The 15788-nt window shown below is 41.8% G+C and overlaps 1 protein-coding gene across 1 annotated transcript in view; it reads left to right on the top strand.

The window, feature by feature from the left end:
• Window positions 1-370: 370 nt before the first annotated feature.
• CLCA1 (chloride channel accessory 1) overlaps window positions 371-15788 on the top strand; it is a 30005-nt gene continuing 14587 nt past the window's right edge. The window contains exons 1-7 of the mRNA XM_010974675.3: window positions 371-565; window positions 4771-4911; window positions 5233-5380; window positions 7721-7826; window positions 9995-10172; window positions 13249-13467; window positions 14025-14252. Coding sequence (XP_010972977.3) covers window positions 404-565; window positions 4771-4911; window positions 5233-5380; window positions 7721-7826; window positions 9995-10172; window positions 13249-13467; window positions 14025-14252 — 1182 coding nt within the window. The 5' untranslated portion in view covers window positions 371-403. The remainder of the gene's footprint in view (window positions 566-4770; window positions 4912-5232; window positions 5381-7720; window positions 7827-9994; window positions 10173-13248; window positions 13468-14024; window positions 14253-15788) is intronic.

Raw genomic sequence — 15788 nt, 5'->3', positions numbered from 1 at the left:
GGTGGGTCAGTGTCCCTGGCTGGGCAAACATTTTTAAGAAGTAAACATCTTTCAATGGCAAAGCTGCTTGTCACCTGTGAGTCCTTCCAGGGAACAGGATGTAGCTCCCCACCCTTGTTCCCAGCTACTGGCAAAGGTAAACGCAAGATAAATGACCCTTTCAAAATAAAATATTTAAAAGTACACAAAATTTGAGACTAAGCTATGGTTACTGTTCCTCATAGTGGAGACAAGTGCAATAGTGAGACTATTTTGGGTCAAGGGGTTAAATTCCTGTAATAAACGGCCTCCGATAACTTGGGAAACTGTGTGTCTATGTATTCATATATATAGGAGTAAGGAAAGGCGCCTCCATAACCGACACTTCTCCACAGAGAGAGCACTCAAAGGGAGATGCACAGCAATGGGGTCTTCTAAGAGTTCTGTTTTCATCTTGGTCCTTCACCTTCTGGCAGGCGCCCTGAGTGAGTCGCTCATTCAGCTGAATAACAATGGCTATGAAGGCATTGTCATTGCCATCGACCCTAATGTGCCAGAGGATGAAACACTCATTCAACAAATAAAGGTAAGTCCAAAATGGTAATGACCCGTGCTTTTTTGTTTTTAATTAAGCATAATATGTGAAAAAGCAAACATGAGATTCCTAACTCCAGCTGCATGATACTGGCAAGTTATTTTTATATCTGTGCCTTCATTTCTTCAGCTATAAAATGGAAATAATAACACTTGACCATTATGATTCTTCCGAGGGATGAGATAATAAATGCAATGCACATGACTCAGACTTTGATACATTGTTGGCGCTTAATAAATGATGCCCACGTTTACTGGCTGTGGATGATTTCATCGAAAATTATTTAGTCCTAGACTAAGGCCGAGGCAGCTACATTTAGCAGATACTGTGAGACGCACAGAAGATAATTTCTTTGCCTGATTTTACCATTGGCTCATGTCAGATTCTCCTTTTAGTTTCCTAATTGTAACCCTCCTCTGTGATCCTAATGTAGGAGTTCAGGATACAGATCTCTGACTCAGGAACAAGACAGACCCCTCCAGTGGGAGGAAGCTCTGCATTTTGCCAGCCCCAGTGCCAGGGGTCCTCTCAGGCTCACTTGCTGTTCTTCTGCAGGGGAAGGAAGAACTAGGGAGGAGAGGCTTCCTGTCCTGCTGTAAAATGGAGGGACTAGACAGCTTGTGTACAACTGCAAACAGCTAGAATAAGACGGAACGAGCTTCTAAAAAACCAGCCTGGAATGCGGCTGGAGCCCACCCAGAGGCAGGATTGCATAATGAGTTAGAGTACTGGTCTGTAACACGGGGATAGTAGTAAGTACCTTCCTCACAGGACTTTGTGAGGATCGAAAATGCATGCATATAAAGGAACCTGGGCGAAGGGTGTGTGGGAACTCTGTACAATTTCTGCATATCATCTATAAGTCTAAAATTATCTCAGACACTAAAAAAAAAAACTTTAAAAATGCATGCAGAGTGCTGGGTACACAGGAAGAGCTCAGTAAATGGTAGGCATGGTCCTCAGTCTCCAGTCCCCCTTCTCATCCCAGATGGAAAGGGCTCATCCTTCCTGTCCAAGCCAAAGGGACTGAGACTTACTTCTCAGTGTGATCTCAGAAGTTAGTAGTGCAAGGGTCCCAAGGGCAGCTTCGAAAGATTCCTTGCTGTAAAGAGAAGCGAACCCAGAGAGATGGAGCTTGGAGAGAGAACCATCTCCACCACCAAGAGGAGTCTGGGGCTGGACAAGTGTAGCAGTTGGGGGTGTGGGCGGGGAGTCCATCTGTTTAACCAGAAGACCGTCAGCTATTACTGCCATTGGTGAAAGAGAAGTTCATACCTTTGAAACCTCTCAACAGTCAGAAGACTTGGGGAAACTTTGATCGCCTCTAAACTTAGAGATGGCATCAGCAAAAAAATGAAGCAGCCACTTGGAGCAACAGGCAAGGAAAGCATGGGAGGAAATGCGGCCACCATGTTTCTGTCCCTGGCTGGACACGGGGGCTCAGGAACATGCTGGAGGGAGCACGTAGGTGCCTTATCTCTAATGGCAACGGTGATTTATGTTTATACGGTGCTTTAGAGCAAAAGCAAGAGGACTTCCACCTCACTGTCTTTCAGGAGGGGGTGCTTCCTTCTGAGAAACATACTTTTCACTACAATTATTAAGTTGGCTTTCTGCTAAGAGTCCTAAGTGAGCGGGCTATGAGAGCAGTCGTTTGCATATTTCCTTCTCTGTCGCAGGAACACTGAAGGGCAACAGTGCGCTCAGAGTCCCCGACTGAGTAGTTAATACAATGAGTTCCTCCCTATTTGATGTTCCACACTTGCGGTCGAGGGCACTCACTGTGGGCTGTGCCACTTTCCTGGCCGTTCCTCCCTCTGCTTTCTCGGGGAGACTCTTCCCGGTGCCCCTGTGTAGGTGGAAGCCTTCAAGTCAGCTCTTAATTACTCGCTTCAGCAGGGCGGCCCCCACTGTCTCCCCACCTCCAGCACCGCAGATGGCGGCGCTGCGCTGGTTCCACCCACTGCACCTGCTCGACAGGCAGTGTCGCAGGAGCGGTGGGAGCTCCCCTCACTAGACGAGGGAGTGAGAGTTGGGGAGGAGCGCGCGCTCTCTGTCTGTCTGTCTCTCTCTTTCTCACACACACATATGAAAGAAAGATACACAACGGGAGTAGTTTGGGGTCTTCTCAATTCATGGGAGCCCAGGGACTGCCTGTCTCTGCTCTCCTGGACAGTTTGCCCCTCACTGTAACCACTTCATTCATTCATTTGTTCATTAATCCCACAAATACTTCCAGAGCATTTACATTATGTCAGCTAGCAGGAATCCAGTGCACATCCCACCATCCCTGTCCTTAAGGAATTACCACCCATCCTATAACCTTCATCCTTGACATTCTTCAGATCTCAGAAGTGTAAGTGTCTACCTGGGTGTGAGGTCACTTTCTCAGAAACTGAAACGTCAAAGCAAAGATTCCTACTAATGTTTCTATTAAAACACAGAAGATATTTTATGCTGTTTATTCTTCTTCCTAGGAGACACTGAAAATTTACATTTCACAAGTCAAATTGTAATCTAATACTCTCACATAGGAAGTTTTACACCTACTTTACAGCTTTTGGTGAGACTGACTCAGTATTTGTATTGTTTTAAATGATACAATGTTAAATTCTCTTAGTGATTGTCAAAACTTCAGCTTTTTTTTGGAAGAAGAAAGTGCAAATCATTTTGAGAACTTTTTTAAAACTAGCAAGGCAACTATATTTATCACCATTTGAAATGATGGAAACTGAGGCTCAGAGAATCAAATAAATTCCTCAAGTTTATCCCATTAGGAAGAGGCAGAGCAGGATTCACCCTTGCATCAATACCCAAGTGCTATTTTGCCCCGTAGAGTGAGGAACTGTTTCTGCTCCTAAGACGATCCCTCCAGCAATGATCCCCTTTTTCTCCTGCATTATCAGGTTTTTTGTTTTTCCATTAACATCTACATATGTTATAATAGTTTCCATTTAAAAATCAAACGAAGCTCCCTTGCCCTCATTACTGCTTCATTTCTTGATTCCCCTTTAATCTGCAGTAAAACTCCTCGACCTGCCGTCTGATTTCACTATCTCTGCTTGCTCGCCTCCTGCTCTCTTCAGTTCACTCACATGGAGCTGTCATCTCCGTTCCACTACAATAGCTCACTCCAGGTGCCAAATCCCTTGCTCAGTTCTCAGTCCTCCTCTTACTTGATTGCTCAGCAGCATGTGACTCTGATGACCACTCTCTGCTTCCTGAAACGCTCTCACCCCATGCCTTCTCATTTCCTTCCTGCGCACCAGCTGCCCCTTCTGAGTCTCCTCTGCCGGCTGTTCCTTTTCCCACTTCTAAATGCTGGGGGCCCCTGGAGCTCAGTCTTCAGTCCTCTTCTTTCCTCTGTCCACACTCATTTTTATGTTTTTCAGTGGTTTTCAGCCCTCATAGACCCAATTTCCCTTCTATAATAAATACCGTGTAATACCCTTTCTGCAATCTTGTCATGATGCATCTCAGGGGATCTGCAGAGGCATTTAGAATTTAACACTACAGCTCTTTCATTTCAAAGACCTAGAGTTAGGTATAATTTGAAAAGAAATTATGTAATTATGCCATTTTCTTCTACCTAACACTTCGTGCTATACTGGAAACAAATACTATCCTAATATTTAGATGGCCCCCCAATTATCACAGGAGTCAGCAGGTGTTAAAGTCATACTCATTTTGAGTTTCTCCCCCACCACTACTTCATGTGAAACGAACTCTCAATTTCTCCTTTAAAGGTTTATTGATTCTCAAAGGAGCAAATGAAATGAAACTAGCAGCTCATCCTTGATAAGCACTTGTGCTGAGTAAACATGGTTCCAAGTGCTTTCTTGACTTCACATGATCGTCACAACAACTTTACAGCCTGGTCACTGTAGTAGTTTCCATTTTATATGTGGGGAAACCGAGGCTCAGGAAGGCTCAAGGAAATTTCCTGGTGCTCCACCATAAGTGGTAGAGCCAGGACTGGTGTCTGCTGCTGGAGTCTTCGTTGTCAACCATTACACTGTGACACAGAGCGTATGGTAAAACCTTAGAAAAGGTTAGCCATTATTATTAACAAAATAATCTCTTCTTCCCATTTTAATAAGTAACTAGTTTTTGGAAATGTTCAGATACAAATGCAAATTTGTACTTTCATCTATGTTCTGTCGTAAGTGTGCTTGCTATGTTTTCTTTTTTTCCAGGATATGGTGACCCAGGCGTCTCCATATCTGTTTGAAGCTACAGAAAAAAGGTTCTATTTCAAAAGTGTTGCCATTTTGATTCCTGAAAACTGGAAGACAAAACCTGAATATGTGAAGCCCAAACTTGAGACCTACAAAAACGTGAGAATATCAAGTTCTTTTTTCAAATTCAGTTTTCTTTAGTGATTCAGAATTTTTTTTTTTTTTAAATCTAGGGGGAGGGTACAGATCAGTGGTAAAGTGTGTGCTTAGCAAGCACAAGGTCCTGGGTTCAACCCCCAGTACCTCCATTAAAAAAATAAACGTAATCACCTGCCCCCTTAAAAAAAAAAAAGGTTAGCAGAATATTTTCATCTAAATATTCTAGAGTCTAATAAAATTGATTCAAAATGCTGTAGTGTGAATGAGGTCACTTCATTTGCTGAAATTTTGTAATGAAAGAAATGTTTTCTTAAATTTCAGGCTGATATTCTGGTTGCTGAACCTAATTCTCCAGGTAACGATGGACCCTATACTGAGCAGTGGGGAAACTGTGGAGAAAAGGGTGAAAGAATTTATTTCACTCCTGACTTTGTAGCAGGAAAAAAGTTGCCTCAGTATGGACCACAAGGTATGGGTAGAGATGAGCTATTCTGCTATATTTCTCATAGTTGAATAAATTTTATGTTCCAAGTAAGTCAACAATAGCATTATCTTTCTGAGTAAGCACATATAAACCAAATAAACTACTACAGCGCTTTTTTCCACGTAAAATAGATTCAGAATAGTGCATTTCTCAGTTAGAAATTTATTTTCTTCATATTTTGCATATATGTGTAATTTTTTTAATTTTGAGAATTAGTGTCAGATAATAAGTGTAAAATAGTCTAGTATGTAGTGTTAGGTTTCTATGGCTCTGTGGGGAGACCCCTGAACAGATCGACCCTCCCTGCCTGCAATTCAGATAGTATCCACCAGATGGCAGAGATGCACAATGTTTTCGGACGTTCATGTGCTTTCAAATTATAAACAGATTTTTAAAATGAAGATTCTGGTTCAGTAGGTGTGGGTTGGGACTCAGAATTTTTTAACAAGCTCCCAGGTGATGCTGATACTGCCCAACCATGGACCACACTTTGAGTACCAGACAGAATATCCTTTGTTGTTCAGCTCTCAGGAAGATGACTAAAGAAAAAGTCAAAATTTCCTTCACAAAAATATCATTTATCATTCCCATATGAAACAAATAGAGCAATCTTTGGAGGAAATATTAAAAGAAGCAAGCAATGGAGTATATATAATATGTACTATCCAAGTATAATCAAGTGTGATTAGCATTAACTAATTAGATTAACTAATAATATTAGTACTAGGTTTCTTTACTCGCTTGAAAAGATTAGAACCAGATTGATTTTCTTGATTTAAATAGGCAAGGCAGAGAAAACAAACAAGCAAACAAAAGAGCACAGGCGCCTATCCCACCCCAAATACCCTAGAGAACTTACAGACCTTATCAGAAAGACTCTTTGTTGCTATTTTAACAACACCTTTATAAGAGGAACAGAAAATTTCCAACGTATGGCTCAAAAAACCTGTGTTGAATTGCTTTACCTAACTATGCCATCCCACCCCTGAGCCCACTCTGGCCATCAAGGTCACCGTATATAACATCATTCCTTTATACTCTCTCCTTCCTGTGTGATGACTCCACGCCTGACCCTCACCATCTTTCCTTATCTTCAAAGGCCATCAGCTGTTCCCTAGCACCTGGAACGGTCTAAAGCCTTAATGTGAGGATATAGGGCTTACTTAAGATGCACCTCCTTTCTCAACTCTCCAAATTCAGCCTACCTAGGGATTTACAGCCCAGAAAAACTGAGCTGTACATTAGTCACAAAGATTCATCCAAATTTAGCAAATACTCACTGAGCACCTATTAAGTTCTAGACAGTACGTGCCAAGGTATGACAATGAATTAGTCACGATACTCGTCCTCGTGAAGACAAGTGTCTGCAGCGAGAGACGGGCATATAAAGAGCAATGACAGTAGAACATGATAAATGCCATCATGGCATATAGTAAGAGTGAAAAGGAGGGGTACCTGGACCAGCCTGGGGATGTCTGAGAAGACGTCTAGGTGGGTATAAGCTTAATTTTGAAAGAAGAGTAGGAGTTACCCAGTCAAGATACGCAGACAGTATCCCAAGCAGAGGAAAGTTACGTAAAAATGAGCAGAGACGAGCAAGAGCATGGTGTGGCTCTAGAAAGTAAAAGGAGCTCAGGAATTCACTGTCACTATAGAGTTTTAGAGGTGGGTGGAGAACAGCAGGAAATACGGCTGCAGAGAGGAGGAGGGCCTGAGTCATCAGGGACTTTGTATGCATACTGAGCACCACAGGGGAGCCATTGAAGACTGGAGACATGGAGGCCAATGGGTGACTTGCAGCAATTCCGGATTAAGTGGCAATGAGACTGGAAAGATGAGGTCAAAGCAAAAAGGCAGATGTGGAGTAGGCAGGCCTTGAGGTTTGTCCATATATGAGCCACTAGGAAGAAGGACCTACTGAGGGTGCCTCCCCAGCTGCCCTGTGCATGCGTCTGGCTCTCACAGCAGCCTTCACCGACCTCCGTCATTACACTTGCACTGCCAAGGATTTTAATTATCTAAAATGCTGTGTGTCATCTGCTAGACCAGGAGCTAGGTGAGGACAGGGCAGTTGTGTTTTCTTTGTATGAATAGCTGCCCGGCACTCCCTAGGAGCCTAATTAACACTTCCTAACCCAAAATAAGTAGTTGTACTTTGCAGAAACGTGCAATTGTCATATTAGATTGTTCTTTCTAAGGAAATCACACTCTTAATTTAAAAACATAGCAAAGCATAATAACGTTCAGAAGAACTTTTTTCTCCTTTTAAGAGGCTAATTTTGCCATTTTTATTGCTAATCAGGTGTTTAAAATATTTTTTCACAGGAAGGACATTTGTCCACGAATGGGCTCATCTGCGCTGGGGAGTATTTAACGAGTACAACACTGACCAGAAGTTCTACTTATCCAATAGGAGAATCAAACCAGTCATGTGTGTATATTTTGATTAACTCTTCCCAAGCTATTTTAAATTGCAACCAATTTTGTCTTGACTACTTTAAAATATCAATCTTGTGTCTCATTTTCTAGCTCTCATTCTCTTAGTACCTTCTTTTTCAAATTCCCCAAAAACTGCCACTTTTGTTCACTTTACAAGTGCTTCCATTAGTTGAATTCTCTACTCTGCAGTTAGTGTGTGTACGGCTGGAAGAAATCCACAGGTGCTATGTTCAGCGTCTCCATCCTCCTGTATCATAATCAGTGACTTGAGCAGAGCTTTAGTGCCTGGAAGGTAGAACGCCGTCTCTGTGGACTATGTCAGTATGAATGGGCCCGGGAGAGGTGGGAACTTAGCTGAAAGACAGCCGGAATATTGAAACAAGACAGAAAACTCCTCCCAATTTGAATAAAACCCTGAGTGGTGTCAGTAGAAAGCAAATTGAACACTTAGAAAGTACCTTGGCTGCCATGATTTTATGGGTAAGCTCCTGCAACCAAAAGTTTCAGTGAATATATACCACTTTAGTACAAACATAAAAGGTAGGGAAATTCCCAATTTATTTTAAAGAGCTAGCATAATTCAGGTACTAAAACCTGACAGGTGGCATGAGAAAGAATCCTGTAGATACAGCTTTCTAAAATGATTTTAAATAAAAGCATAGTAAATTACACCTGGCAGAGTTAAGGGATTAACGAACACACTGAGGCCAAGAAGGATGCCTTCCAGGAATCTGAAAGTGCGGTGACACTGGGTAAGTAATAACACGGCGTACCAAGTAAAGAAGGAAGATCAGTGATTATTCCAATAGGTCCTCGAAAGGACTTTGATAACCTTGAACATTTGTGCCTGAGCTAAAAACCACAACCTCTTTGTAGAGACTAGAAGCTGGCACGACGCCCCTCTTCACTTTTGCCTCCAGTTCTGCTCCCCTGATGGCCGTTTAAGGAGCCGCGCTCAGCTTCCGTTTGTGACTGTCTTTACTCGGCAGTTTCCAAGGGAGGCTGCCCTGGGCTCGGAGCTCAGCCTTGGCTTCCCACTTCTCCCGCGGGAGCATCACTGCTCTCCCCCTTCCCAGTTCTGGGTTACGTTCAAACTCCTATTTCTTGATCCAGTTTCATTTCTCATTTGACAATCTATCTTAAAGGAAGCGACAGAACGAGCTCCATCAACAAGCTAGAAGACGCTCAGATTTGGGGGTCTGCTAATTCACTCCGGGAATCAGTCATGTAGGCAGCTTTTGGCTACAGAGTCAAAATTTTATGTGAAATTTTATTTATTCATGGAAATGTTATTTTTAGTACTGACAAATGGGAAGGGGGGACCAAATTAAGTAAATTAGGCTAAAGTCATATTATAGTACCAAAACATGAAATTATTAAGACCGTTTTGAAAGAATATTATTTTGAAAGAATATTATGAATCATAACAATACATTAAAAATTTAAATGTACTAAAATACTAAGTTTTCTTTAAAGCAGGAAGCAAAGCTGTATGCAGAATATTATGCTGATATACAGAGAAGGAAACGTTTCAGTATGTTAATAGTAGTTTATCTCTGACTGATGGTGGGACATGATTTTTTTCTTTTCTTCTTTATACTTTTTTGCTATTTCCCAAATTTTCTATAGTGTTCGTTTATTATTCATATATTAAAAAAATAAGATGTGGGTAAAAAGCATTCCATTTATAATAGCAACAGAACTCTTAAGCATATAAAGAAAAATCTAAAATACCTATCAACATATAAGAAGTGTGCAAAAATTATATGACATAAACTAATTAGATCAAAACAACAAACAGCAATGTCAGCAAGACTTCTGAGGGAAACCAGAGGGCTCCTGATTTTCCAGGAAAGAGGGGACTAAATTAGAAAGTGCTTTAGGACTTTGATTCTTCTTAATTCTTAACAGCAACCGTAAGCCAGCCTCAGCTTTTCTGCTACACAGAAACACTCTGATATCGTTTTGGAAAGCGCTCAGATACTTTCTGGCAAATGGAAATTAATGAGAATTTAGTAAGTTTTCTATTTAGGAGGATATATTGGTTTCTTGAATTATGAAAGGAGATTATAGACAAGGCCATCTGTAGAACGTGACCACAGAGTTCAACCCTTCAAAACTATCGTATCACCTAGACATCTAACCTTAATATATTTTCAGATGCTCGGCAGGTATTACTGGTCAAACCGCACGACCGTTGTGTCAGGGAGGCAGCTGTGTCGCCAAACCATGCAAACGTGACAGAGTAACAGGACTGTACGAAAAGGGCTGTGAGTTCATACCTGGTAGGGACCAGACGGAGAAGGCTTCCATAATGTTTTCACAAAGTATTGGTTCTGTAAGTACCCTGTTTGCTCTTATTTTCCTTTTTTTCTTGACATATGAATTTAAAGAGGTTTTTAATCCCAGATTCTACAAGACAGGGTCTAATGTTAGGAAATTATCAGTGAGCAGCTGAGTCTCTGTGGGACAAGGTGGAAATACAAAATCGGAGATAAAGTCGTATCTTCCCCAGGTCCCATTCTTAGGTCCATTTTTGCTTCTGCATCATCTCCCTCCCACTAGCTTTTAGTTTAAGGGCTCAGAATTACTTTAAATGTCCTTAAAGACAGACAAGCACAAAAATCAGTTAAGTAAGAAATTTACCCGGGGGTCAGGCGCTTCCCTTTATTGGTTAATACGGACATGATCAGTAGCCTTTTATTTAACTTTCGGAGATCTGTCTTCAGCCTGCATATTTGCTTTCGGTTGTTAAGTAACATCTTCTATCTTTTTAAGAGTATTGGTGCCCTTAGGAAGTTTGTACCTAGTTTTAATAAATACAGATCTTCCTCCACTTATGAAACATAGTAAGTTGAAAACACTGTAAGTTGAAAATGCAGTTAATATACCTAACCTACCTAACATCATAGCTTAGCCTAGCCAGCCTTGAGTGTGTTCAGAACACCTACATTAGTCTACAGTTGGGCAGAATCATTTAACGTAAAAATCTGTAGTATAATAAAATGTTGCATATCTCATGTAATTTATTGACTACTGTTCTGAAGTAAAATACAGAATGGTTGTATGGGTATAGAATGGCTGTGAGTGTATAGGTTGGTACCTGCATGGTCATGTGTCTGACTAGGATCTGTGGCTCACTGCCCAGCATCACCAGGCAGTATCCTACCACATATCGTTGGCCCAGGAAAAGATCAAAATTCAAAATTCCAGGTGTGGTTTCTATTGAATGTGTATTGCTTTTGCACCATCATAAATTCAAAAAATCATAAGTTGAACCATTATAAGTCAGGGACCATTTGCAGTACTCAATGATTATTTTAATGACAGACTGGCCATAAAATAGACTTGACAAATTATCTTTCTTTACCAATGCCAAGCATACACATCAGCAAATTTGCACAAACTAAGATAAGTGCATCAGTTAACTGACTTCAGTGAGGAGTGCCTCTTATCTTCCAGTCTCTTACATAAAATTATGTTTCCCTTTTGGAATAGAGAACGAAATAACTTGCAAGAGTCTGTTTGTAACAATGCAGCGTAAGCTTTAAAAATGCAATGCGCATGGTTCGCCAGGGCTGCCCTTCAGTCCGGCTTCACAGTTATTTCCAGACTTACTCAGAAGCTTCCCAGACGGGGGCCTGGATAGTTTTACATTAATCATAGTTAAATTTGATGCACAGTCAAGTTTGGGAAACTCTGCTTGGGGTTTACATGGAAGTTTTTCAGGTTCCCTTGCTATAAGTAGCCATAATGATAATATGGAAACACTACCAAAACAATCTGAAAAAATGCAAATAAAGAGAGAAACAGGTGTTTTACAGCTACTGATTACTCTTTAAATTCCTAGAATCCCAGATATTTAATCTTTTTAATTGAATGGTAATACTGTAAAGTCACCGAGAGGAGGAGCTAGGCTATACCTTCTTTGTTCCCCCAAATGCCAGGGATAGAAAACTTCAGAAAGGGGTAGACACTATCATTGGCTGTATTAGTATTGTCACTATTGCATATTTTCACATATAATTCTTGCACAACTATTGCCATTTTTTAGATTAAAAAACTGACATGCAGATCGGTTAAGATTACTAAAAAACAACAAACTTATATTCAGCTTTATTTATGTGTCAGGCATAGGGCTAAATTTTGAGGAAGGAATATTTAATGAGACACATTTAATGTGTCACAGACGGATCCACATCCCAAGAAGCGCACTGCAGGGTTAAAGGGGCCTCATTGAAGTTTCTGGGGGGGTCCTGCAAGCCCGGAGGGTTGAGTGGGAATTCTTCTGCGGAAGGATATGAAATGAGAAAACATTTTGAAAACATGAAGGTAAAGTTCACAACGCAGAAGACAGAGGAGGAGGAGCTCCTTGACCAAGTGGGAATCCTGAGCAAAGACACAGAGATAATAAAACTGTCTGGCAAGTCTGAGCACTTACAGGCTTCAGTGGGGGGAAATTAGAGACTTGAAGCGCATAGCCAGGGCGAGGATGGAGAGCAAAGGGTAAGTCCCAGCCGTGGAGATTGCTGTTTGCTGTGCGGGGTAGTCCAGACTGCAGTGTGTGAGCAACAGTGAGCCACAGAACGATTAGAAGTACAGGAGTAAGAAGGAGTGAGATGGAAAAGTCAGACAGCAGACTGCAGCAGTCTGAGGGAAGGACCACGAGGGCTTGAATGGTGGAGGTTCCTTTGGAGAAGGAGAAAAGATGCTGAGCTGGAGAGAGTGAAATGTATTGGCCTCGGTTATTTCATAGAGGGAAGAAGGTAGGAAAACTCAGTTTCCTACTTATTCCTGACTGAATTGACAGTGGTGACATCAAGTTAGGAAACACCTGATGATGGGGAGGAGCAGAGCTGGAGGAAAGGTGGTGAGTTCAGCAATGAGCACGTGAAGTTTGAGGAGCCTGTGGGACCTCCCCGTGGATTCTGGAGAGAGCTTGGATGTTGGCTGTTGAAAGTTGGAATGCAGGGTGTTGGTGAGTGGGAAGTAAGGAAATGAGCAGCAAGTGAAAGGATGGAGAGAGAAGACGGTACCAGGAGAGAAATTTTGAGAAGCAAGTGGCTTGCAGATCATGGTGATTACTTGAAACAGCAAATTTGAGAACCAGGAAAGAAGCCAAGAGCAGGTAAATAGATTGCTGAGGAGCACGAGGGGTCCAATGAGGTCGAAGACACGTTTGAGATAGAAACTCTGAATTATGACTGATTTTCCCTAGCAGTGCTCTGAAATGACTGTGTTGAGATTGAGCCAAGGTTATGGGTTAACAGAGCAGACTGGGGAGGAGGACAGGGAATTAAAATATTTTAAATGTCAATTTAGATGTGTTTTATTAATTAAAATTAAATGTAAATTATTAAAGGATTTTAACAAGTAGTTCATTGTTCTTTCTACCATTTTATTGACAATTTCAGGTGGTTGAATTCTGTACCAAAAAAAACCACAACAAAGAAGCCCCAAACCAGCAAAACCAAAAATGCAATCTCCGAAGCACGTGGGAAGTGATCCAAGGTTCTGAGGACTTTAAGAAAACCGCTCCTATGACAGCAGAGCCACCCAAGCCCACCTTCTCACTGCTGCAGATCGGACAAAGAGTCGTGTGTTTAGTCCTCGATAAGTCTGGAAGCATGGTGGTACGTTCCGCGAGTCCTGGTCCTCTGGATGCGGGTCTCATATTTGTACACAGTACGATCTGGACCACAACTTGGAACTGGCTGAAAATAAACACGACCCCAAGGGTCAGAACAGTTAGAACAACAACACTTCCAGAAATACCCACCTTGGTTTTATGCAGCAGAAACTCAGCATCAGGTGTCTCATTTGCCAAATTACATTAGCTTTCAATCTGTGAGCAGATCTGATGAATTACATGGCATTAACATTTTTGTATGTTTCCCTGACAACATGTAGGTCTATGGAGCTATTACAGGGCGTTGAACTAATGACTGAACTGAAGTCAAATCTAGCTTATCTTTTAGGGCTATTTATACAAAAGCCCTAAAATCCTGTCCGAAGGTTCTACAAAATATAAAGGAGGGGTTTTCCTCTGTAGAAGGATATATCTTGAGTCAGCTTGTTGTCATTTACTCTACGTTGTGGCCGTCACTTCCAGATTCCCTCTAGCCTGTTCTGTTGTGAGTCTGCCCATCTAAACCCAGCCTGACTGCTTTTCTTCTGCTCCTCCATTCAGGCAGATGACCGCCTTAACCGACTCAATCAAGCAGGCAAACTTTTCCTTCTGCAGACGGTTGAACAAGGGTCCTGGGTTGGGATGGTGACATTTGACAGAGCTGCCTATGTGAAAAGTCAACTCATACAGATAAACAGTGGCACTGAAAGAGACATGCTGACCAGAAGCTTACCCATGGTGGCCTCAGGAGGAACGTCCATCTGCTCCGGGCTTCGATCAGCATTTACTGTGAGACACGTTCCCCTACCATAGTTTGCCAGTGTTTATAATCTATGTCTCCTATGTCCGCTTTCCAGTGTTTTCATACAGTCTAGTGTCTATTTGAATTAGGCAACCAAGGGCAGAGCGATGGTTCCAATGATGCAACGACACCGGCCCCTGAAGCTTTTGTTAACAAGTTCATTCACGCTTTTGTGTTTTTCTGCACCTATGCATTCATGCTTTTCTGCATGCATTTGAAACACGCATGGTGTGCCTGCTACATGCGGGGCACTGTGTTGTGCATTAAGACACCACACCTGCTGCTGTGGAGCCCATACTCTTATGTGGGGGAGAATCATTAACTACATCATCACACAAGTGAGTGTATAAACATGAACTGTAATGAGCGCTGTGAAGAAGGGCACACAGGGATGTTAAGAGGATATCTTCTGTGAGGAAAAAAAGGAGCTCTGAGTTATGGTAAAGTTTTGAGGCAGCCTAACGCCCCAAAATTCTGAGTATATAGGACTTCCTTTTGGGCAAGCAAATGGTTTGCTTATTGAAATAGGAGGCCTTAGGAACTGTAATTATAATTGTATTGCAGGTGTATCCAAAGACCCCACCTGACCAGCCAGTCACATCACCCCTCTGCTTAGATGTCAATGTCCCCCCATTTTCAAAAAAATCAAGTAAAATTTTCTCTGTCTAATATTTAAGTTATTTCTACAGTATAGCCTCTGCCTAACCTTTTCAGGCTTAAGTACCTGGCACTCTCTTCCAAGTATTTAGTGTTTAAGCAAATTGGATCACCTGTCCTTTGCCAGCCCAGCTCCCCACTTAACTTCTCTTCTTTCCTTTGTACAAATCACACTCCTTGAGATAACCATCGCAGACACTACCTACTTCTTGACATCCTTCCTTGTCTTTTTAACTGTGTAGAATTTTTCTTTCTGAATCCTATGAACTTTTTTTCTTTTTTTAATGTCTCTTATGATTTTTGGTTCTTCTGTCTTATTTTCTATCATATTCTTTGCTCAAACAAAACTTCTTCAGAGATAGGACTTATCTTTTGACCTCCCAGGCTGCTGGTACGATATCTTTTATACAGGAGGTTCTCAGCCAATAAAATTGAATTGAGTTATTCGATCACAATTGATGCTTAATTGCTCCAAATATCGAAGAGAATATTCTATATTTATTTAGAGGCTATTTAGGGCCATAAAATAAAGAATAAGAGGCCGAAAGAAGCTAGCTGGTCTAAGGTCTTGGCCCGGTCTGCCCTCCTGCCTGCTGTGGAGCACAACATGTCATTGGGGGCTGTTCCTGATTCCCAAGCAGAAGCAGGAACATTTAGTTTCCAGCTCACATTGTTTCATGTTGACAGCGGACTCAGCCGTTCCCTCACATGCAGCCTGTCCCTCTGGCCCTTTTATTCTGCTTTGAAAGTCAGCTGCAAAACCCCTCTCCAGACGCCTGTGTACGTCTACGTTCTCTTGCCTCTGTCACTCACCCAAGCTTTGATTAAAGAAGCAAATAAGGGAGGGAAACTGACAATGAAATCAC

This window comes from Camelus dromedarius, chromosome 14 (genome assembly GCF_036321535.1).
Source record: "Camelus dromedarius isolate mCamDro1 chromosome 14, mCamDro1.pat, whole genome shotgun sequence".
Taxonomy (NCBI): domain Eukaryota; kingdom Metazoa; phylum Chordata; class Mammalia; order Artiodactyla; family Camelidae; genus Camelus; species Camelus dromedarius.
Note: the sequence above shows the minus strand (reverse complement) of the source record. Positions and strands in the feature narration are given on the sequence as shown.